A 22,811-nucleotide genomic window follows, 5' to 3' on the forward strand; every position below is an offset into this window, starting at 1 on the left:
GTATAAGCGGATGTTGACCTTGGAGGCTTTTGTCGCAGAAATGGAGATGACTCCACAGAAAAGGACCAACAGAAGTGGGGAAAGGGCCGCAGAAGCAACTGGTCGGGACATAAGTGGGCTTCGCAGAAGCGGTGTATTTTCCGCAAAAGCAAAACCGCAAGTGCGGCTTATGTGTCCGCATGTGCGAGATGCCTGGATAGAATGATATAATCGAGGGTTTGAGTCCTTTCCTCATTTTTGGACTTGTGGAACTCGGCTAGGGGCGATCTTTGAGAGGGATTTCACCATAATTCAAGAGGTAAGCAACTTTTGATTACTTTCGTCCATTAATATTGAATACCCATTGATTTTTACACCTAGATTATATGTATTTGAGGTGAAATTTGGGAGATTTGTGGTTTATGTATTGGAGAGTAAGATTCGGAGATTTGAGGTTTGATTTGTGGTCAGAATTGAATGATTTTGGTATGGTTCAATTTGTTATTGAATAAGTGTTCCGAATTTGTAAATTTTGTCAGATTCCGAGGCGTGGTCTCGGGGTTGACTTTTTAAGTTGACTTTTTTGAATTTGGTTAAAGAACTTAGCTTTATCATATGGAATCGATTCATATAGATTGTATTGATTATATTAAGTTGTTTGTGATTCGAGTCGTTCAGATGCTGATTCGCGATGCAAGGGTTTGTTGGAGCATTGAGTTGTGCACTTTGAGCTAAGTAACACTTCTAAACTTGGTACTGAAAGTATGAATCCCTGGAATACGTGGTATATTGTTGGTATTGGGGTGACGCACATGCTAGATGACATGCGTGTGGGCTTGCACCATGGTAATTATGACTCGGTTGATTCTGTGGTGTTGTGTAGTTATCTAGTCTTATTTTATCCGTGTAATTCCTACGTGTTAGAGTAATGGAGCTGTAATTTATGTTAGAAATTATGTTTAGGCTTTGTGTTTATTCTGTTGGGACCCACTGAGGTTATTTCTACTGTTGAGTTATTTTCTTAACTGAAATTATGCACTCAGTCATGTTTATTCATTTGCATATCATATCTTAGTCTCTGTTTTCATTCACTATTACATCATGTTATCATTATTTGGGCTGAGTAGTATGATACTTGTGAGCCCATGAGACTGGATGGATTGATGACTGAATTGGGCCTGAGACCCGTATTTGTGAGTGTTATTGTGGATTGGGTTGCGCGCCACAGCAGACCTTATTAGCTTATTTATTATTGTGGATCAGGCTACACGTCGTAGCAGGCCTTATAGGATTTATATTAGCGCTTTGGCAGGATCCTCCCATCCGGAGTCTGACATACCAGCAGTGATCGAATGCAAAATGATTTATATACACGTTCTTTGGTGAGAGGCATTGATGCCAGGCATCCGTACAGTACTGAGTGATTGTGTGTAATGAGTGAGAATTTGAGATAGATAGATTGAGAACTCTGAGAGTGTGAGTACCTGGAAACATCACCGTAATACCTTACTTATGACAGGCATATTTGACATGTAGGCATAGAGATGTAACATTCCTCATGCTAGTTGTACTTGGTATATTTTATCAGTGTTAGGCTTAAATTGTTGAACTTAAAAACATGTCTAAATTTTTGTACTGTGAACGAGCTGAATATGGAAGTTTCTCTAAGTTATTATTGTCATTCTATTTGTTATATTTGTGTTGTCATTATTTTGATTCTGAATGTATCCTTCTTAGCTCGTCACTACTTTCAGCCCAAGATTACTCTTGTTACTTATTGAGTATATTGGGTCGATTGTACATACTACACTCTGTACTTCGTATGCAGATCCAGGTGCATATGGACGCGGTGATTGCTAAAGTGGTGCTAGTACCTGTTCGAAGACTTTGAGGTAGATGTTATGACCCCCACAGACCTTGACTCTCCTTCCTTTCCTTTCTATTCAATGTTGTTCTATTTTGTAAGATAGTTGTACTAGAGTTTCATACTATGTTGACACTTAGTAGCTCATGTACTCGGTGACACTAGGATTTTGGGATAGTTGCAGTAGAGTTACAGTCATTTTTATTAGATATTTATGAGATTTTCCACTATTGAGCTTATTAAATCATGTTTTAATTCAAATGCGTAGTTATTATGTGATTGTCGGCTTTTCTAGTAATGTGTTAGGCGCCATCACGATAGGTTGAGATTTTGGGTCGTGACACACAGACTACGTGTGAGATTACATGGATACATCACCATCTCACTGAACTTGGGATAAAGCATACTACACCAACAAAACTTTAGTGTGATAATCAAGCTTCTCTTCATATCGCCTCAACTCTGGTGTATTATGAAAGAAAAAACATATTGAAATCGACTGTTACTTTATTTGTGAGACGATTCAAGAAACTTAATTTTCACTAGTTACGTGAAGACATGAAAGCAATTAGCTTATTTGTTCACAAAGGCGTTAAATGGAACTCAACTTAATTAGAGAATGAATGAAGTTATAAAGGATGAATGTAGACAAATTGCTTGTACTATACATAGATAGATCAAGTATGGGGATTTGATAGCAGATCTTTAGCATTTTCTTTTTATTTCTTTCCTTATTTAGGAATATATATATATATATATATATATATATATATATATATATATATATATATATATATATATATGTGTGTGTGTCACTTTATGGAATAATATACCAATTTGATATTTTCATTTATTGTAGTTATCTGTCCAACAACTACAAGACGTGATAACAAATACTATAAAGCCTCAATATGGCAGATCATCGCAAAACTCATTATACTACGCCAAATTGTATACCAAGCGAATTGATTGTTACCTATGCCAACTAGCTATCAACCACCAAAGCTGCAACAATTTGATGGAAAGGAAAATTTAAAATAAAACATTGCCTATTTTGTAGAAATTTGTAGCAGTGTTGATACACACTGTAACCTCCTATTAAAGCAATTTGATCGTTTGTTAAAAGAAAATGCTTTGGATTGGCTCACAAACTTGGAGCTTGGGTCAATTGATTGTTGGGAGCAACTTCAAAGTGAATTCTTCAATCATTTTTACATCACTCGCCGTACAATGAGCATGATAGAGTTGACCAATACCAGACAAGGTAAAGATGAACCATAGTAGATTACATCAACCATTAGTGAGCTTTGATCTTGGACTGCAAAGATCGACTCTCAGAAATTTCTGCTATCGAGATTTGTATGTAAAGCCACGAACTTTTGAAGAATTGGTGACACGCGCACATGACATGGACTTAAGCATTGCAAGCCATGGAAAGACTTTGTCTGTCTTCGATCCAAAGAAGGAAGAGAAGGAATTTAAGCAACCACCAAGATATCAAACTAAAAAGCCATGATGGTGAGAGCAACTTCTGCAAAAGTGTTCACAAAGCAGAAGTTGAAACAAAAAATTGCAAGTCAACATCCACAAGAAAAGACGATTCATCCAACCTTAAAGGAATTGGACGCAAAGGTTTATCCTTTCCTCGACTTTGAGGTCCCTGCAATTGTTGAGGAGTTGCTGGCCAAGGAGGCCATTGAGCTTCCTATGTTAAAATGATCCAAAGAAGCTAACATAGTTGATGATCCTAAATATTGCAAATTCAACTGCATTGTCAGTTGCCAACAGATAAATGCTTCACCTTAAAAGAGAAAATCATGATATTAGTTAGAGATAGAGAAATCATCATCTAATGACACAGTAGATATGAATCATGTTAGTGTAAAACTTGACCATAAAAGGGTTCAACATTAGAAGCTCTACAAACTAGGCCCTTTATTCCGCCTCCAAAGACCAAAAAAGAAAAAAAAAAAACAATCATGTCTTAGTTTGGGAGCTTTGAGCCAATTGAAGTGCATGCCTTGAAAGAGACTTCTGAAGGCAAATTTGAGGGAAGTGACAATTCTAGAGCAAAGGGCGATGACTTTTGGATTTTGGTTGCTCGCAAAAGTCAAAAGTATGGAAGAGCTTAAATTATCAATTTGCAAAACCTATCATAAGATCAAGTGAAAATCATCTTCAACCACGAAGAATAATAAAATTTAATACCAAGACGAAGTAAAACAATGCTTCATCACAAATAGTGCGAAGTACAACTACAATATTGGAGTTTTTTATAAAACTGCTCCTTGATGCACTAGCTTAAACTGCAAGTTGCTACGCTTCTCAACGCTCAGGCTTAAACTGCATGTTCCATGACACAAGAGCTTAAATTACATATTGATATGCTCTTTGGGCATGAGCTTAAACGACATGTTGGAAACACTCCTTGTTTGTACGAGTGTAAACTGCATATAAAAAAAAGAACTTATACTTTTTTTGAACTATATAATGACTTGATCCTTGGGTACGAAGGCAACTTAGAGTTTATTCTAAGTTCGGTCAGTTAAATAGTAAAAATTGATTCCTTTTCACGACAGCCAGAATGTTGGCTCCATGTACGCGCCATTCACTTAATTCTTCACCAATTTAAAAGAAGTTGCTCCACATCAAAGCTTATATAAAGGATGAGGCACCATGTTTTGTTTCATCCAGCTGTATAAAATATGCTTCATGTGCTTGCTTCTTCCAACAAAGGTTGAAGGACGAGATGCTCCTCTATAATCCAAAATATGGAGCACTATATCATGTCGTGAGAAGGATGTTTTATGTACTCGTACGCCAAATTAAAGGAAGATTTGGTTTCATGCCAAAAGATTGAAGGTTGAGACACTCCACATAATTCGCTGCTACAAGCTTGAAAGATGAGATGCGCCACATGCTCATGCGCCAAGGATGGAACGTTGTTACTCCAACAACAAGCCTCTTCCTTGACAAACCGCAAGGATGAGATGCACCACGTGCTCACTTGCCAAGGATAGAACATAGTCACTCCAACTCCAAGTCTCTTTATCGACAAGCCGCAAGGATGAGATGCGCCACGTGCTCACTTGCCAATGATAAAATGTAGTCACTCCAACTCTAAGCCTCTTCCTCGACAAGACACAAGGATTAGATACGCCACGTGCTCACTTGCCAAGGATAGAATATGGTCACTCCAACTCTAAGCCTCTTCCTCGCCAAGCCGCAAGGATAGGATGCGTCACATGCTTTCTCGCCAAGGGTGAAAAGGAGTCGCTCTAAATGTCCCCTTCTCCAAGATGAAAAGGTTGGGATACGCCACGAGATTCTCTCTCCAAGCCGCAATAAATAGACGAGTGGTTGGTTTCCAATCATATGGATCTCTAGTGAATCTTCTTAGGGATATCAAGACCGCTAATACTTTCTCAAAAATCAGCAAAAGAGAGAAGATTTTAGAGCCCTGGTGACACCGGCACGAAGGTTTTAGTTCTATTTACTTGAGTGGTGCCAACGGCATGGAGGTTTAACTCAGCAGTAAGTACCGGCGTTAATGACATGATGCTTCAATAAGGATGGTGAACATTGTGGCATGCACTTCTCCGCCAATATTGATGGATCGTATGTTCCATGCACCTCTTCACCTACAAAAGAGAGTGTTGATCATCCACTTCTTCGCTTGATGTGGATTGGATAACTCGCCATGTATATCTTCGCCAAACCTGTAAAAAAGGGAGAAGTATATTCTGCCCGAATAATCCTTCCGATTTTAGGTCTCGATTCAAAAATTATTGTGATGGGATTAAAATGATGGAGCTTTGATATTTGTATATGTTGCATATCTCAGAGTATTCTTTCTAACAGTGTAAATGGTTTGTGATTTTGACTCTCCTATCTCGAGATATAAATCTTTCGTCGAGAGTGTACAAAGTTGTAAGATCAGCGCGTGCCAGACGTATAGATCAACTTCAAAAATTAATTCCAGCTAATACAGAAGTTATTTCGCTTTGATTTTTAGATGTTGCGCTCCTATGAATCTAAGTTTCGATAGAAACAAGCGGCTCATGAATTGAAGTCTCCTGCAACAAGATATGAATTATTTTTGCAGGCATGCAAAGTTGGCTGACTGGTACTGTAATTAAAAAAAGACAATACTGAATTTTTTTGAGGAAAAAATAAGCGAAGAAAGAAGTAAAAGCATCAATTGAAAAGACCGAAGTTGCATTGTGAGAACGCAATAAGCAATTGATACGCAGTTGCATCGTCCTTAAAGAGCAGTGTGTAATAAAGTAGCAAAGAAATTAAAGCCTGCAATAGCAAAAGACGGAATCTTGAAGTAGATGTTCTACATTGCAGATGTACAAGCAGCGGTTTCAACATCCAAATTCTAAAGGAACCCTAATTTCACGGCTCTCACATGTCAAGGTAAAGGCTACAAAGGTCCCTGATATAGATTGTTTAAAGCGGTAGAACTTCCCCCGTGGAAAAAAATCCTTAAAGTAAGAAAGGAAATTTTTGTTTGACTTGAAAGTTTTAAATTGTAAAAATTCATTAGAAGCTAACTTTTGAGACGTGTTTGAATTCAAGTTAAACTGGTAGAAGGAAAGGCTTCATGCATGAGTGTCACGTGGCTTTGGCATAAGATTTTATCTACGATGGAATTGTCTTACAATGTTCAATGTGGCCATGCTTTGGTGAACATTATTTTACTACGAAGGTTACAAATTAAATAAAGTATTGCTTAAGTACAATATACTTGGCATCACAAGTGTTTCCCAATTCAATTAAAATAAGTTTTATTTGGTGAATTTCACGTGTCGCTAGGGATATTATTTACCCGTAAAATGGTACAATTGAATTTATACATAGTTTATAGACAAGTGAATTAATTTGATCCTAAAATAATAGATGAATTAGACAAAAATGTAAGACTTAGCCTTGAAATTAAAATGAAATAGCAGATATCTTGATCCGAGCGCAGAGTTACCGGGGGGCAGTGAGAGCAGTATAAATAAGCAAGAAAGTAAAATATTATTGAGTTTTTTTAGAATATAATACATGCTTGTCAGAAAATTCGTGTCCTTTACAATAATAATAAAGTTCACTATTTATAGTTACACCTAGGGAATAAGGTCCTAATATCAAGCCCCTCTTTAATGATAATTATGAGGGACATTGAAGAATGTGTAACGGCACGTAGTGAATGTCATATTCCTTATAACGGGCCCGCATACTTAATGCTGTAGAATATTCCTCATTAAATGCTACCGGGTGGCAGGCATTTATTTCATCTTTATGATTATCATTCTCTCCGGTAACAGACGATATCGTTGCCTCCGGATTCAGCTATATTTTGTCTTCGGCTCCACGTGTCACTTTCTCATGCGATCATTTAATATAAACATATTTTACCCTATATAGATAGTTATCCTACTTTCCGGTGGCATAACATTGTGTCACCGGGAAGTTGGTAGAAGTACTTTTTTGGCGGAAAACTCTCTAACCCCCTCTGAAAAGTTTTTGACCGTTGATTAGACGCATGTCTCTCCGTATTTAATGCCCCGAACACGCGTCATCCCATGATTTAGCATCACTTTTATCGGTTATCGAGGTAATTATGGCCACGATTTTAGCCGCATATACCTTTACTTATATGCATCAAACTTCTTCATTTATACTTCATAATTCTCTATACTTTCTCAAACTCTCTTTACTCAACTCGTACTTTGTATTCAACCTTTCTTTAACCTTCTTCTTGAGAGAAAAACCTTCCCTCATTTCTAATAAAAATGGCCTCTTCTTTCAGAAACCCTAGTTCTTCAAAGAACAAAGGCAAGGGTGATGATATTGCTCCTCCTATGGTGAGCTCCATCAACCCAAAGAGTCTTGTCACTACCAAAGACTTTGAAGAGAAGTATCCTTCCGCTCACCCTCGTACGTGGGCCATTAGCGTATATACTTATTCCATTCGTCCTTCCAGTATTCCTGTTGTGAAGGAAGACTGCCATTTCCAGGACTTAAATATCATCGCTCCTGACCTGGCGGAGCAGATAACCTTACCCAAGAAGGGTTTTACATATTTTTACACGTATCCCTTCACTTTGGGACCGTTCTCTTTGAGTGGAGAGCTTGACTCCGTCATCGTAGAGTTCTACATCCGCTACCAGGTGTGCTTGGCAAAAGTAAGTCCTTCTATGGGGAGGACAGTCGCTTGTCTTCACCGTCTGTGCCAGGAGATGGGAGAAGAGCTAACCCTAGCTCTATTGTGAAAAATACCAACTCCCGCTTCTGGATCCCAGTCGTCATGCCCGGTACCGTGAGACTCGGTACCGAGTCCCTGCCATCTTCGGTTGAATAGCAACCAATAACCAGCACTGCGCTTGTCACAGCCACTAGCTTCATCTCCTTCTTCACCATTAGCTTCATCTCCTTCTTTACCAATTCTTCCTTCGCCACCAATAACTGCTACATTATTTTCACCGGCCGCAACTGGCCGAGAAGAGGATGTCCCTCTCCCCCAGTCTCCAGTTCATGGGAGCTTGGGGCAAAATTATGTTGCCCTCTCAGAATATACGCAAAGGAGGAGGAGTGTTACTCTTTCGGTCTTTACCGGATGCCACCTGCTGTCCCGGCTGGTGGAACTTGCAAACTATCTAAAGCCTTTGGCTTCAGAAAAAAGATAGAGAAAAAATACAAGCTCTCTCGGGAGAGTGTTTGTTAAACAATGCTATGCACAACGCATTAGTGGTATATTCTTCGTTTTTTTCGTTATCTCTTCTATCTTTGATATAGTAGGATTTTGAATTTGCACTTTTCGTTTTGCAGGCCAACTTTCTTGCTTTCGAGGGCCTCTAAATGATTCGGGATAAGGAGGAACTTACCTTCGAGCGGGATCAACTTTTGGTCGAGCGGAACCAAGCTACTGCTCGCCTCTCAAAATTGGAAGCTAGAGCTGTTGAGGCCATTATGTTGGAGGCTCGGTTGTAGTAAAGCGAGCAAGAATTAGAGACCCTCAGCCAAGAGGTCGCCCCGTTGAGGGTTCAATTTAAAGAAGTTAGGGCCAAATGGGTTGAAGTCCATAATTTTGTTCTTGTTGCATCTTATCACGAGGCTGCCTCCGTTGAAAGATTGAATAATTTGGAGATGGCTTTGAACTGCAAAACTGAAGAGCTTGCTACTACCGGGGTAAAGTATGCCCAGTTGGAGGAGAAGCATAAAAAGACCATTGCGCATAATTGACTTTTCAGCTCTATTATCCGTGATCTCGATGTCAGCCTCCGGTCCGTTAGATCCGCACGGGAAAATCTTTCTACCGAGGTTGACCAGCTTAAAGAAGAACTCAACCTCCGAGCGGCTTCATTCATTGTTGAAAAAACATATGCTATATACAACATGAGGAGAAAAAACTTGGAAGAGGCTAAAACGGGTGTCATTGATTTTGGTGCCGAAATCGCTAAAGCCCGTGAGCTGGAGTTAGCTGCTAAAAGGGATCTTCCGGCTAGGCTTGATGCTACTGATTCTTCTGGTTCCGGTTATGAGTTCTCGAGAACTAGAGAGGAACCGGAAGGCGATGATGCTGAAGGACAAAATGACGAAGGCCAAGATATCGAACCGGCGGCGGATCTACCCACTTCTCCTAGGGGCGCAAATGCTTCTCTTCCTCCGGGTTCCAGAGATGCAGCAACTTAGTTTTTGATTTCTTTTCAAACTTTTGTACTTGTTCCATTTGGAACATTTATTGTAAATAAAAACACTTTTTCGTTCAAGTATTGTATAAGTTTCTCTTTCTACGTACTTTTGTTTAATCTTTCGCGCAAGTTTGCTTTTGCGTCTTTTTTTGTTTAAGTGTTTGCACAAGTTTTATTGTTTGTGTCTAATCATGAAAGGCTTCGGGTGTATTTTCCCCCGAAAGAATTTGGATTCTGGGCATAAGTTCTTCCGAAATCAACCCTTTAACGTGAGGGTTTTCATAAGAGAGGACCCTCTTATGTTTACGGTGCTCTTGAAGAGGACGTCTCATATTCATTACGGCACTAGCATTTGAATTACTTGTTTAACTTTTAAATGATAAAATCAATTCATTATTCAGACAAGAAACAAGATAGAAATAAAAGGATTAGTTTATTCCTTCCATTTTCAAAAGTACATAAGCATTCGTTGTGCTAAAATGAAATTGCCATTTCTTGTGGCTAACTTGTACAACTTATTTCTACGGGGTTGTCCATGCAGTCCCCGACCCCGATGATACGACTATGCTTCCGGGCTTCGTATTCCGGTCGAAGTGACAATTGTTGTTACCATATACTCATATCATCCCCCCTCCCCCCAGTGTTTGAATGCGAAGAATGCAAATTTGAACACTGGAAGTTTTGCACCTTCGAGGATTCCACTAGTGAATTTCTATATAATCTTCAGTTCGGTAACAAAATTCACTTCCCCTTAGGAATTTATGCTATCGAGCCAAAGATTATCTAACAATCCCCCAGTGTCTTGCACTTGTGAATGATCGGGTAATCTCTGTTTGACAACAAAACTTAACTTCCAGGTAGGAACTTTGCTATCGAGCAAAAGACTATCTAACTGCTCTGTAGTGGTTCTTCGCTTGTGTGCCTTGTCATTAAAAAGGTCTTATTGCTGTTGTTGAAACTTCTACCGTAGTATGCTTTCCGTTTCTGTCTCATTAAAAACATTGCCAGAAAAAATCCAATTGGGACAAAAATCGGACAAAGGGAAAAAGAGTATAGCACAAACTTTCAGTATAGGTGATGTTCATCAGCAATAGTATCTCTTGAGGTGAGCCACGTTCCAGTTGCTTGGAAACTTTTCTCCATCTTGATTCTCTAACTCTATGATCCTTTCCCGGTGACAGCTGAAACCCAGTAGGGGCCTTCCCATATTGGACCTAACTTCCCTGTATTGAGCTCCCGGGTTTTCTGTCTCACTTTCCTTAAACCCAAATCTCCCACTTTGAAATAACGGAGGTTGGCTCTTCCATTGTAATATCTTTCTATTATCTACTTTTGGGCTTCCATCCTTATATACGCCAAGTCCCTGTGTCCGTCGAGCAGCTCCAAATTGACCAACATTATTTCATTGTTTGTTTCTTCATTCTCCCGGAAATATCTCAAGGTAGGCTCCCCTACTTCTACCGGGATCAGGGCTTCTGCTCCGTTCACGAGGGAGAAAGGAATCTCTCATGTGCTCGATTTGGACGTTGTTCGGTACGCCCATAATACACCTGGCAATTCTTCGGACCATTTGCCTTTAGCTGCTTCTAATCTCTTTTTGAGGTTTTGTATAATCACTTTGTTTGTTGATTCTGCTTGGCCGTTTGCGCTCGGATGATAGGGTGAAGAAGTGATCCTTTTGATTTTCAAGTCTTTAAGGAACTTTGTGACCTTTGCGCCAATAAATTGTGGCATGTTGTCACAGGCTATCTCTTTTGGCATCCCAAATTTGCAAATTATGTTTTCCCACAAGAAATCTATCACTTCACGTTCACCGATCTTCTGATACGGACCTGCTTTAACCCACTTAGAAAAATAGTCAGTCAAAATCAAAAGAAATATTACCTTACCAGGGGTCGGTGGTAGTGGTTCGATGATATCCATCCCCCACTTTATGAACGGCCATGGTGACAAAACGGAGTGCAATGGCTCTGTCGGTTGATATACCAACGGTGTGTAGCATTGACATTTATCACATTTTTGAACATAAGCTTTGACGTCTTGTTTCATCCGGGGCCAATAGTATCATGCCCTTATTAATTTTAGTACTAAGGAATCTACGCCCGAGTGATTCCCCCAGATCCCTTCGTGGACTTCTCGCATAACATAATTAGCTTCGTAGGCTCCCAAATATCGGGACAGCGTGGCCTTGGAAAGATTTTTTTTACAGTTGACCTCTTTTGAAACTATATTGTGCTGCCTTAGTGCGTAGCGCCCGAGATGCCTTGGGATCTTCAGGCAACTTTCCGTGCTCGAGATAATCAATGATCTCATTCCTCCAGTCCCAAACCAAATTAGCCGTGTTTACCTCATAATAGCTATCTGTGTCCAGAATCGAGTGCATAAGTTGTACGATCGTACTAGAGTCTGACCCTTTCATTTCCGTAGACGAGCCAAGATTAACTAGTCCGTCTGCTTGACCACTCCCGAAACCGAGCAAGCAGATCCCGAACCTTCACTACGTATTGTTTCATGTGTTCCTCCTTGGCTTCGAAGATCTCGTAGACCTTATTTACCACCAACTGGGAGTCGCATTTGATTTCTATGACCTCGGAGTCCAGCCCCTGGGAAAATTCGAGCCCTGCAATCAAAGCTTCATGCTCCGCTTCATTGTTAGTCAGAGGAACCATTCTTATGGCCTACCTTAGGGTTTCTCCCAAAGGCGTGGTTAGTACTATGTCGAGCCCGGACCCCTTTACATTGGAAGCTCCGTCCGTGAATAGGGTCCAAACTCATGATGTCGATTCTGACACCATCACTGCTTCTTTGGTTGCCAAAGGTAACAATCCCAGACTGAAATCTGCCAAAACTTGTGACTTAATCGCAGTCATAGGTTTATATTCTATGTCAAAATCACTCATTTCGACGGCCCACTTAGCTAGCCTACCTGAAAGTTCGGGTTTATGAAGGATATTCCGCATGGGAGAGGTAGTCATCACAGCTATCGGGTGACATTAGAAATAAGGCCTTAGCTTTCGAGCGGCGACTACGAGGGCTAAGGCCAATTTTTCCAGATGCGGGTAGCGAGTTTCTACTCCCGTTAAAATTCTGCTAACATAATAAATAGGAGATTGCATACCTTCGTCCTCACAGACTAAAACAGCACTTACTGCTACCTCCGAGACTGCTAAGTAGATTAATAATTTTTTGCCTTCCTCCAGTTTTGATAGTAACAGAGAACTTGATAAATACCTTTTCAAATCCCACAAACTTGTTGATACTCAGGCGTCCATTCGAAGTTGTTCTTCTTTTTGAGCAGCAACAAGAAATGATGGCATTTCTCTGAAGACCGGGAAATGAATCTTCTCAAAGCGACCAATATCCCTGTTAGCCTTTGGACCTATTTTACGCTTGATAGCTGATCCGAGATATCTTCGATGACTTTGATTTTATCGGGGTTAACCTCAATCCCCCTTTGTGACACGAGGAATCTCAGGAACTGGCCGAAGCTGACCCCGAACGCACACTTCTCGGGGTTAAGCTTCATGTTATGCTTCCTTAGGATGTCAAAAGTTTTTTGCAAGTGTTTAAGATGATCACCTGCGTTCAAAGACTTAACAAGCATATCGTCTATGTAAACTTCCATGGTTTTCCCTATTTTCTTTTCAAACATTTTGTTCATGAGCCGTTGATAAGTGGCTCCGGCTTCCTTTAGCCCAAAGGGCATCACATTATAGCAATATATGCCGAAGTTCATTATGAACAAAGTTTTTTTCTGATCCTCCGGGTTCATCTTAATTTGGTTGTACCCGAATTAAGTATCGAGGAAACTCATAAACTCGTGCCCGGCTATTGCATCAATCATTTGATCAATGTTTGGCAGTGGGAACGAGTCTTTCGGGCACGGCTTATTTAAGTCCTTATAGTCTACGCACATGCAAAATTTATTATTCTTCTTTGGAACTACTACTACATTAGCTAGCCAGTCAGGATACTTTACCTCTCGGATTGAACCGATATCAAGTAGGTAAGTTACCTCTTCTTTGACGAATTTATTTCTGGCCTCGGCAATATGACATTTTTTCTGTCTTACTGGAGAAATGCTAGGATCCAAACTTAGCTTATGTACGGCTACCGACGGGATACCTGTCATATCCGCATGCGACCACGCAAAACAATCGACATTAAACTTAAGAAATTCAATAAATCCAGACCTGAGTTCGGGGTGCGGTCCTGTCCCCAAGTGAAATTTCCTCTCCAAGAACTTTTTGAATAATGCGACTTGCTCAAGTTCTTCCGCTGTGGACTTTGTTGCATCCGTCTCTTCTGGTACCTGGAAATACCTTGGCACCTAATAGGATTCGGATGCCTCTTCCCCCTAATTGACTTCGCTTGACTCAGGAACAGGCACCGACTCTTGTAATTGCTATGTCGCATGCTCCTTCCCTTTGCTACTGGAGACTGAGATTGCATTCATCTCCCTTGTTGTCGGTTGGTCACCTCTTATTTGTTTAATTCCCTCAGGAGTTGGGAATTTCAGCAGCTGGTGATATGTCGATGGCACAGCCTTCATCTCGTGCAACCACGGTCTACCCAGGATAATATTGTAGCCTAATATCGCCATCCACCACCTCGAAAAGGGCCATCTTCATCACCCCTTCAGCATTCATGGGAAGCAGGATCTCTCCTCGGGTTGTCATGCCTGCTAGGTTGAACCCGGCGAGGAGTTTTGTGGACAGAAAGATGCTTTTGGTGAGCTAGGGTTGCTCCAATACCCTTCATTGTATAATATTGGCCGAGCTTCCTGGATCCACCAGAACACACTTAATTTTAAAATCTAAGACGTTTAAAGAGAGATTACTAATGCATCGTTGTGCGGTAGCAGCAATCCATCTACATCTTCCTCCGTGAAAGTAATGTCGTCTTCAGTGACTTCTCAGAGTCTCTTGATGTAGGTTACCGACACCTTCATCTTTTTTGCCACTGAGAATGTGACCCCGTTAATCTCGTTCCCCCTGAAAATTATGTTGATTTAGGCGCGGGAGATCTTCTCCTGCTTTTGAAGGTTCAACATTATCACGATTGCAACCATAGTTAATTGTAGCCCGGTCACTTAAAATTCCTTGAGATGGCCATTTTTCAGCAATGTCGCCACCTCCTCATACAGATGCCGGTAGTCCCCAGTCCGATGAACGTTTTTCTCGTGATATTTGCACCACAAATTAGGATCCCTCTGGCTAGGATCAGATCTCATTGGCTTCAGGAACCGTGCTTCTTTAATGTTCCTCATAGCCGACACTAGCTCCACTACGTTGACGTTAAAGTTGTATTCGAAAAGCTTGGGGTAGGAAGAATCTCGAGAACCTGACATTTTCTTATTCTGTAATGACCTGTTGATTCGGTTGCGATCAACTCTCCTATCGGTAGCGAACCTATCTGCTAATCGAAAACCTCTGCCACATCATTCGAACATTCATAGGTCAAAAACTGACTCCTCGAAGACCGTCGATCTGTGTCGAAATCGTCTTTTGATTTCTCTTTATTCTTCTCCAGGTCCCGACCCTTAACTGACGCCGGAAAACCAAGCTGATCATCCTCAATCCTTATATTTGACTCGTACCAATTGTGAATATTCGCCCAAATTATTGCCTGGAACTCGAGCGAACTTTATTTCAACTTCGGGGAAGCATCGGAACTTCTCGAATTCAGGCCTTTGGTGAATGCTTCAGCCGCCCATTCGTTTGGAACGACCGATGGCAACATCCTTTCCTTCTGGAACCTGGTTACAAACTTTTGCAACAACTCGGACTCTCCTTGTGCAATCCTGAATATATCGGCCTTTCGGGCATGTACCTTTCTGGCCCCGGCATGGGCCTTGACGAAAGAGTCCGCGAGCATCTCAAAGGAGTCTATGGAATGCTCGAGCAAAAGCGAATACTATGTCAGGGCTCCCTTCGTAAGAGTTTCCCTGAATTTCTTCAGCAAAACTGACTCAATCTTATGGGGAGCTAAATCGTTCCCCTTCACCGTCGTTGTATAGGCGGTGATATGCTCCTGAGGATCTGAAGTCCCATCATATTTCGGCACGTCTGGCATTTTAAACCGTTTCGGGATCAATTCTGGTGTCATGCTTGATTTGTACGGCAATTGCGTGTACTTTTTTGAGTCCGGCCATTTCAGCATTGGTGGTGCGCCCGGAATCTGATCCATACAGGTGTTCACTTCCCTCATAAATCGCATGAGTTTGATTTTGATGGGATCACTCTCGTTGTTATGATCGGATCCGCTCCCCCCGGCCTCATCGAAGCCGACCTCGCCCCTCGGGGCGTTGTTGTCGACCATTTGTGTTGTTTGATTTGCGGGAACACCGGGAGGAACTAGACCTCATCCATTCGCGTTATTTGGAAGCACTCGATAATGTCTGTTTCAGCTCTATCATAACCTTATCCTGTCATGTGAGATGGCCTAAAATGGCATCTTGGTTCTCCTGCAAGACCCTTACTGCTTCGACGAAGTGCTCTTCTTCAGCATCGTCAGGAGTCGCCTCTCGAAAATGTCGCGGGTACCGTCTGTCATGGACCGGCGTGGCCTCATTCCGCTCACTGCGGATATCACTGATTAAATCCTCATGCTGAGGCTGATTTCCTTAGGCCTCAAGGTTGTGCATGTTGTTAACACCATTATATGTCATTTTCTATGATTTTTTGCTAAGAACAAATAATCAAACACGTTAGTAAAAGAGGCAAGGACCAACTTAATTACACAGTTGTCTAAGCCCCACGGTGGGAGCCAAACCGTTTACTCGTAAAACAGTATAGTTGAATTTATAAGCGGATTATAGATAAGTGAATTAATTTGATCCTAAAATAATAGATGAATTAGACAAAAATGTAAGACTTAGCCTTGAAATTGAAATGAAACAACAGATATCTTGATCCCGGGCACAGAGTTACTGGGGACAGTGAGAGCAGTATAAATAAGCAAGAAAGTAAAATATTATTGAGCTTTTGATAGAATATAGTGTATGCTTGTCAGAAAATTTGTGTCATTTACAATGTTAATAGAGCTCACTATTTATAGTTGAACCTAGGGAACAAGATCCTAGGATCAAGCCCCTCTTTAATGACAATTATGAGGACCATTGAAGAATGTGTAATGACAAGGAGTGAATGCCATATTCCTTGTAATGGGCCGCGTACTTAATGTTGTAGAATATTCCTCATTAAATGCTACCGAGTGACAAGCATGTATTTTATCTTTATGAATATCATTTTCTCCGGTAACAAACGGGATCGTTGCCTCCGGATCCAGCTACCTTCTGTCTTCGGCTTCACGTATCACTTTCTCACGCAATCATTTAATATAAATATATTTTACCTTATACAAATATGTCATTGATTAATCTCCAAAGTAGAAAATGAAAGCAAAGTCAGAAGGCCTTGTTTGGTGGATTTGATTACCTACTTCACCCCAAAGAATTAAGTTCTTTATTTACGGGCAGGAAAAAAAGTGTTCTTCTCATAGATACTTCAAGTCTCATCTTCACGTATACAGCATTCGTAGACGTACCCAAGTCAACATTTTTTGTCAATAAATATGAATTTATTAAAGTCAAAATCAAATGACTTAATTTAAGTCCAGTTATATTTTGGGCTAGATATTTAATGGTGTGCCTTTACAAGACGAGCGTTATCCACGTTCTTCAAGCCCAAAGGTCCACTAAAGTTAGTTGGATGTTACTCTACCTAAATCCTATCCCGTACCTATATAAAAGGGTCACATACTCCCTTTTGAAGGCATCTCCTGGTGGAAAGAAAGAGCAAAAGGTGTTCCGTATCTTCCTGTAGAAATCCAGAGCAAGAAGGAGAGTTTGCGAGAAGTCTTTCCCTCAAGAATGATCCGAAGTGCTGCCAAAAGTTACTGACCATTCAACACATCAACATAAGTACATTTTTCGTTCGAGAACATGCTTCATCAACCCTCGAATCAAGGTGAACAAATCGGAGATTTGAACCATGGGATATAGACAGAGTTGTACTTATAAATAAAAATTAATAAAATAATTGTTCTCACATTCATTTTGTTGTTATTTATTTTTTGCATGCAAGATTTGTGACGAACAAACCTGTCATCATACTAACATAAGAAACGAAAAAAAGATGATTGACCTTGCAAACCAGTGCATAAGTGCTCCTCTCGTTCACTATACTCCATTTAGAGATGTACCTTCTCAAAGTGGAAACTGGTAAGGAATTAATGAGGGTATAATTAATGTAGGCACGAATTAAATGAGAATGGCATGTTTTCTTCCAGGCAAGAATACAAGTGGGCTAATGGGTGCTCCCTGTTCTGTCAGTATCTCAATTTATTAATTCATCTCAGGAAAAAAAAAAACATTAAAAGACGCATAAATTTGACTAAAGATCTATAATATTAGAATGTACCTACACTTAAATTCGTTTATGTTCGTAGTCCTTAGTCTCCTGCTGTCTAAAACAGTAAAAGACTATCAGTTGAGAGGGAAGATAGGTGCATATGTATAACATGCAATTTCTAAAACAATTAAATTGGAGTGTTATAGATTATTATTCTTGTCACTAATACAAGGTATGTTTTCAACGTCTTCTCCTCTCATCACGACACGTCGGTTACTTTTATTTCTCATTGAGCATTTCTACGTCAATATAACCACTTTAATTTTCATAATAACTAGTCATTTTAGCTATTCAAAAAAAAATGGAAAATATAAGAACAAAAAATATATATAACTTGGGGTGAAGGAATAGTACAATACACATTTAAACCACAACTTTTGCTTAAAATTAAAGTTCAAATTGTGTCTTCAAATTCACAAACAGACGTCGATTTGCAAGTTGAAACACCATTACTTGCAAGTTAAATTCTCAAACAAATGCACCCAAAAATCATTGTTCCGTCAAAAAGAAAACAAGCATAAAGCAACATGGAATAATATGTCCGTGAGAATAAAGCATTGTTTAATTGACTATGAGAATAAAAAGTATTTTAAAAAAATCATGGTTAAGTGATAAAGGCTTAAGTGATTTGAGTCGAATCTGCCAACTCAGCCCGTCAAATAACACATCTGCATTAACGGTAAGGTATTGTTCAAAATTTGAAAACCAAAATTGCATACCTGTATTGGGCCCAACCCAAGGAGCCGTTCTAATATTCCCGACTTTTGATTTGATTTTAAAGCAGTTGTCACATTTCCCGCTCTGTATATAAGCAACAATTTCTTCACTTTCATTTCATCCAATCTTCACATATCATTTGTTTCTATCTTCTAAAAACCCTAGAATTCATCATGGAAGATCAATACTCTGTTTCTGGTATCACTCTCTTAAATTCTCTGTGTTTACGTATCGGTAGAATTTGATTTTATGCATCTGTATGTGTTTTGAATTTTTTTTGTGCAGCCAATGCTAGGCGATCAACGTCGAAACTTCTGCGATATCCGTTGCGATCGGCATCTAAATCAAAGGAGGAGAAACCGCCTCTGACTGATTCCTCCAACTCTTCAGCTAATTCTGCAAGGTCTTTCTCTCTTTCTCTCCCTCAATCTATATATATTCATGTAATTGAATGCAGATATATAGTTGCATCTATACGTTGATGAATTTTGATTTGAAATTGCGATGTGCAAGGGCAATTGAATGCAGATATATAGTTGATTGGATTTTTTTCTTGGTGTTTTACCAATTCTGTCGGGTTTAACAATTAGGATATCACTTATTATCTGCTACTGTCTCTATCTGGAAATAGAAAAAAGCTCAATGAAATTGCATATATGATCTTCTGCCATGTCAAATGAGATGAAATCTTATTTGATCCAATGATAGTTTGTTGACTGATTTGCCTGTAACATGATGTCGGAGGCGTATCGGAGGTTCAATGTTCCGAATTCTTCGAAAATATGGGTTCTGAACTAAAAATTTAGAATACTTTCAGCAGTTTTCACGTATATCCATCACTATATGTCCTCCCTGGATGATACAGTGAAGAGTTTTCAACCGTGATCACCTGTTTTTTGAATTTCCCTTTTATAATGCTGCTGAAACTTGCTACGAAGACTTATTCCTAAATAGTATGTGGCTTTAAACAATCAGCAGATGCTTAGAAATGTTGATGTACCTAAGATAACATCAGTAGGTTATTGAAAATTTAGTTTTTATGTATAAACTGAAAGAAAGCAGAAATATGGTACTGTCTTCTTACCTATCACTTGGCTGTTGTGCTGTTTTAACTCAGCATTCACTTTTAAAGTGCGGCAGTTTCTGTGTGAACTGCATACAGTTTATAATGTAGAATCAAAGAACTCCTCCAATAAAATTAATTCTGATTCCAGAGAGAAAATATTGGTTTTCTCCTTGCAGAATATTCTACTGATATCTAACGTCAGTGTTATCCTGCATCATGATGTGTACAAGCTTGGAGAAGAATTATTAACTTTAATGTTAAAAGACACAGTTTTTACTAGCAAAAGAATGGTGATTTTTCTTTTCTTTTGTGTTCTCCGCCTTCAATAAATTCTAAAGAAAGAACTAATGAGAGCTAAATCAGACAAAGGTTGTCAAAGATGCAACTCTTCCAAGTATTCCTAATTCTTATTTTAGCGTCTAAGCCTAACTATGTGTTTCACTGATGTTTGTACTTACATTAGTAGCTGTTTCATTTGTATTCCAGGGGAAGAGTTGCATCAAGTGTTAGTAAGAGTGTTGCTGCTCTTCATCTCTCTGGTAAGGAAAAATCTGCAAAGCCTCCAAGAAGGCTGTCTGTTCCTTCCAAGCCAATTGCCTGCCCGGCTTCTAGACCACTTGGCACTATAACTCCCATTTCTGAGACTAGAGCAAAGAGATCTACTAGTAACCAAGGAAAATCCGATACACCACTTTCAAATGCTTCAAAGTCCTCAACTACAAGGAAATATGACCTTATATCCTCAGCTTCCTATTGGCTATCACAGATTAAGCTTTCTGAATCTGCTGCTAAGCATGCAATTTCCCTTGGCTTTTTCAAACTTGCTTTGGAGGCTGGCTCTGAGGTATGACACTATATCTTCTTCCACATGACTAAGTTACTTCATTGAAGATATCATGAGCTAATGGACATTCTTGTGTCACCTTTGTTGATCCGCCTTTCAACCATAATACGATCTTTGAAGACTTGTTATTGACTAGTGCTACAGACTTCGCTATTCCATTAATCTCGTCCACATTTCCTTGCTTTAGCAGAAACTATATCTTAAAATCAAGTAGTTGATTTCAGTTAAAAAGCTCATTGTTCACCTTCCTTGCATTGCAATGTGGGCACATACAAAAGTTCGGTTTTCAGCAACAATTTGGCTATTGTAGTTGGGTAATTGAGCCATATGATTGAAAATATTTGCCTCTTTTTCTGCTTCAATTTCAGCCTTTTCAACGTTTGAGAGATGAGCTGAAATCTTATGTGCAACGACACAGCCTTGTGGAACTTGAGGAGCCAGTGAAACAATTGTTTGATAGCTATAACATTCTACAAAATTCTCAGCAGTTGCAAGTCTCTGAGACTTGCTCTCATGCGCCTAAAGAAGAGACATGTTCATCTAATGATGACATACATAGCTCTTCTTCTGTTGCCAACACTCAGAGAAAGCTATCCAGAGTCTTGAATAAAGATTCAACTAAAACTGAACAAGTTAAAGAACCAATCAAGGAGAAAACTTCAAAGATTGGAAGCACACCTACGACCCGGAAATCTGTAAACAAAATTGCTGCAACTGCTACATCTACACAAAAAGCTGGAAGTCGTACCACAAAAGAGAAACTTCAAAAACTTGTTAAGCCAGAACCAAATAAGGATAAGGTGAAAAGACAGGGAAGGAGATCTGCTCAAGGAGAAGGTAGTTATGAGTATACATTGTTTGGTTAAAAATCATTCAGCTGTTTGAGCTAGAAGTTTGTTAATTTTTTCTTTTACAGGGCCTGATAATGCCTGCACTTCAGAGAAAGTCCTCGAAGAAGATAAAGAAAATCTGGTACGGACAAAATATGATTTAACTTCATTTTGATCGAGCTAGAGAAGCTTTTTTCATGGATTGATTAATCCTAGTTGCTTCACTTCTATCTTTTTATTGCATTTAATTGTACTGACTGGTATAAAACACTTGTGCAGGATGCTCCACAAACAGAAGTGATTAGCACCTGAAATTTTTAGCAGGAAGCTTTTCTTTTAGTATATCATGTCAGATGCCAAAATTCAAGTGTCTGGATCTGAAGTCTGCATTCCAAAATATTGTATTTGGTGTGTTTGTTTGTTTCTTTTACTTTTCTTTTCTTTCTTTTTTAAGTTTACCAAAGTCATTATACAGCTGTCTAGTTTCGCATTGGAATCCATGCTAGTCGTACAGTGTTCTTTTTATTCAACAGCTTCTATGCTCTTGCAGTTGAATACTACTTGGAAGTAGTTAACCTATTACCTGCGGTGTAGACATTATGATTGTCATCTGAATCACAGTATATTGAATTAGCTTTTGATTCAAGATGTGAAACTCTGGGGCATTGGCATCTTTAACTCCTATTGTTTGAATCTTTTCTTCCAAATAGAGTGGTTTTCATCTTTGTAATGTTAGCAACAACTAAGGCAATTTGTGTCTGGTTCTGAATCATGCTACCCAAAGCCCCTCGACTGTAGTGATATTGCCTCGTTACAAGCATAAATCTTTCGCTGCTATATTTGATAGATCAAATATCACATCTTCGACAAGTGAATAGGATTCATCTCTGCTCCTATTGTGAAGTGCATACTTCGCTTTTCTATGATCTCCTACCAAGAAAAATGAAATGGACGTGTTTACCCATATAAAAACTGAGAATACCGTGATCATTACATGTTTAATTAAAGCTTTCTAAGAAGAAGGTATAGTGCTGGTATAAAAATTTAATACTATCTTACTTTGTTTGGTTAGCAAATCCGGGATAAGTTATCCCGGGATTATAATTAGTACCGGGATAACTTATACCTTGTATAGGGTGGGGTAATTAGTGTCGGGATAACTTATGCCTTGTTAGAAATTATGCAATTGTCATTTTTAATACTAACATACCAAACAGTGGATAAAAAATAATACCAGGATAACTAATCTCAACATAAGCCGTATTCAAACCAAACGAACCCTTAAAGTATAATCAATAGCTCATAAGTTGAACAACTTTATAAAGATTACTATAAGCAATGTGGAAGTTGATAGCTGGGTTAATTACCAACAAAATGTCGTCTCCTTCACTCTATGATGATCACCAGTGCAG

At 39.4% G+C, this 22,811-nt stretch overlaps 1 protein-coding gene across 1 annotated transcript; it reads left to right on the forward strand.

The window, feature by feature from the left end:
- The first annotated feature begins 18,700 nt into the window (after positions 1-18,700).
- LOC107816779 (uncharacterized) lies at positions 18,701-22,045 on the forward strand. The gene is made up of 6 exons (XM_016642524.2): positions 18,701-18,857; positions 18,945-19,062; positions 20,212-20,569; positions 20,938-21,406; positions 21,486-21,541; positions 21,679-22,045. Exons 1-6 carry the CDS (start codon positions 18,833-18,835, stop codon positions 21,709-21,711), a joined length of 1,059 nt encoding a protein of 352 aa, XP_016498010.1. The 5' UTR covers positions 18,701-18,832; the 3' UTR covers positions 21,712-22,045.
- Positions 22,046-22,811: the final 766 nt, after the last annotated feature.

This window comes from Nicotiana tabacum, chromosome 22 (genome assembly GCF_000715075.1).
Source record: "Nicotiana tabacum cultivar K326 chromosome 22, ASM71507v2, whole genome shotgun sequence".
Classification (NCBI taxonomy): domain Eukaryota; kingdom Viridiplantae; phylum Streptophyta; class Magnoliopsida; order Solanales; family Solanaceae; genus Nicotiana; species Nicotiana tabacum.

What these genes read in the sequence shown, in the direction of transcription:
- LOC107816779 (XM_016642524.2), top strand. Translation starts at nt 18,833, where the DNA reads ATGGAAGATCAATACTCTGTTTCTG. An exon ending in AGATCAATACTCTGTTTCTG is followed by an intron (nt 18,858 to 18,944) that starts GTATCACTCTCT and finishes TTTTTTGTGCAG; the next exon opens with CCAATGCTAGGCGATCAACG. An exon ending in TCTTCAGCTAATTCTGCAAG is followed by an intron (nt 19,063 to 20,211) that starts GTCTTTCTCTCT and finishes TTTGTATTCCAG; the next exon opens with GGGAAGAGTTGCATCAAGTG.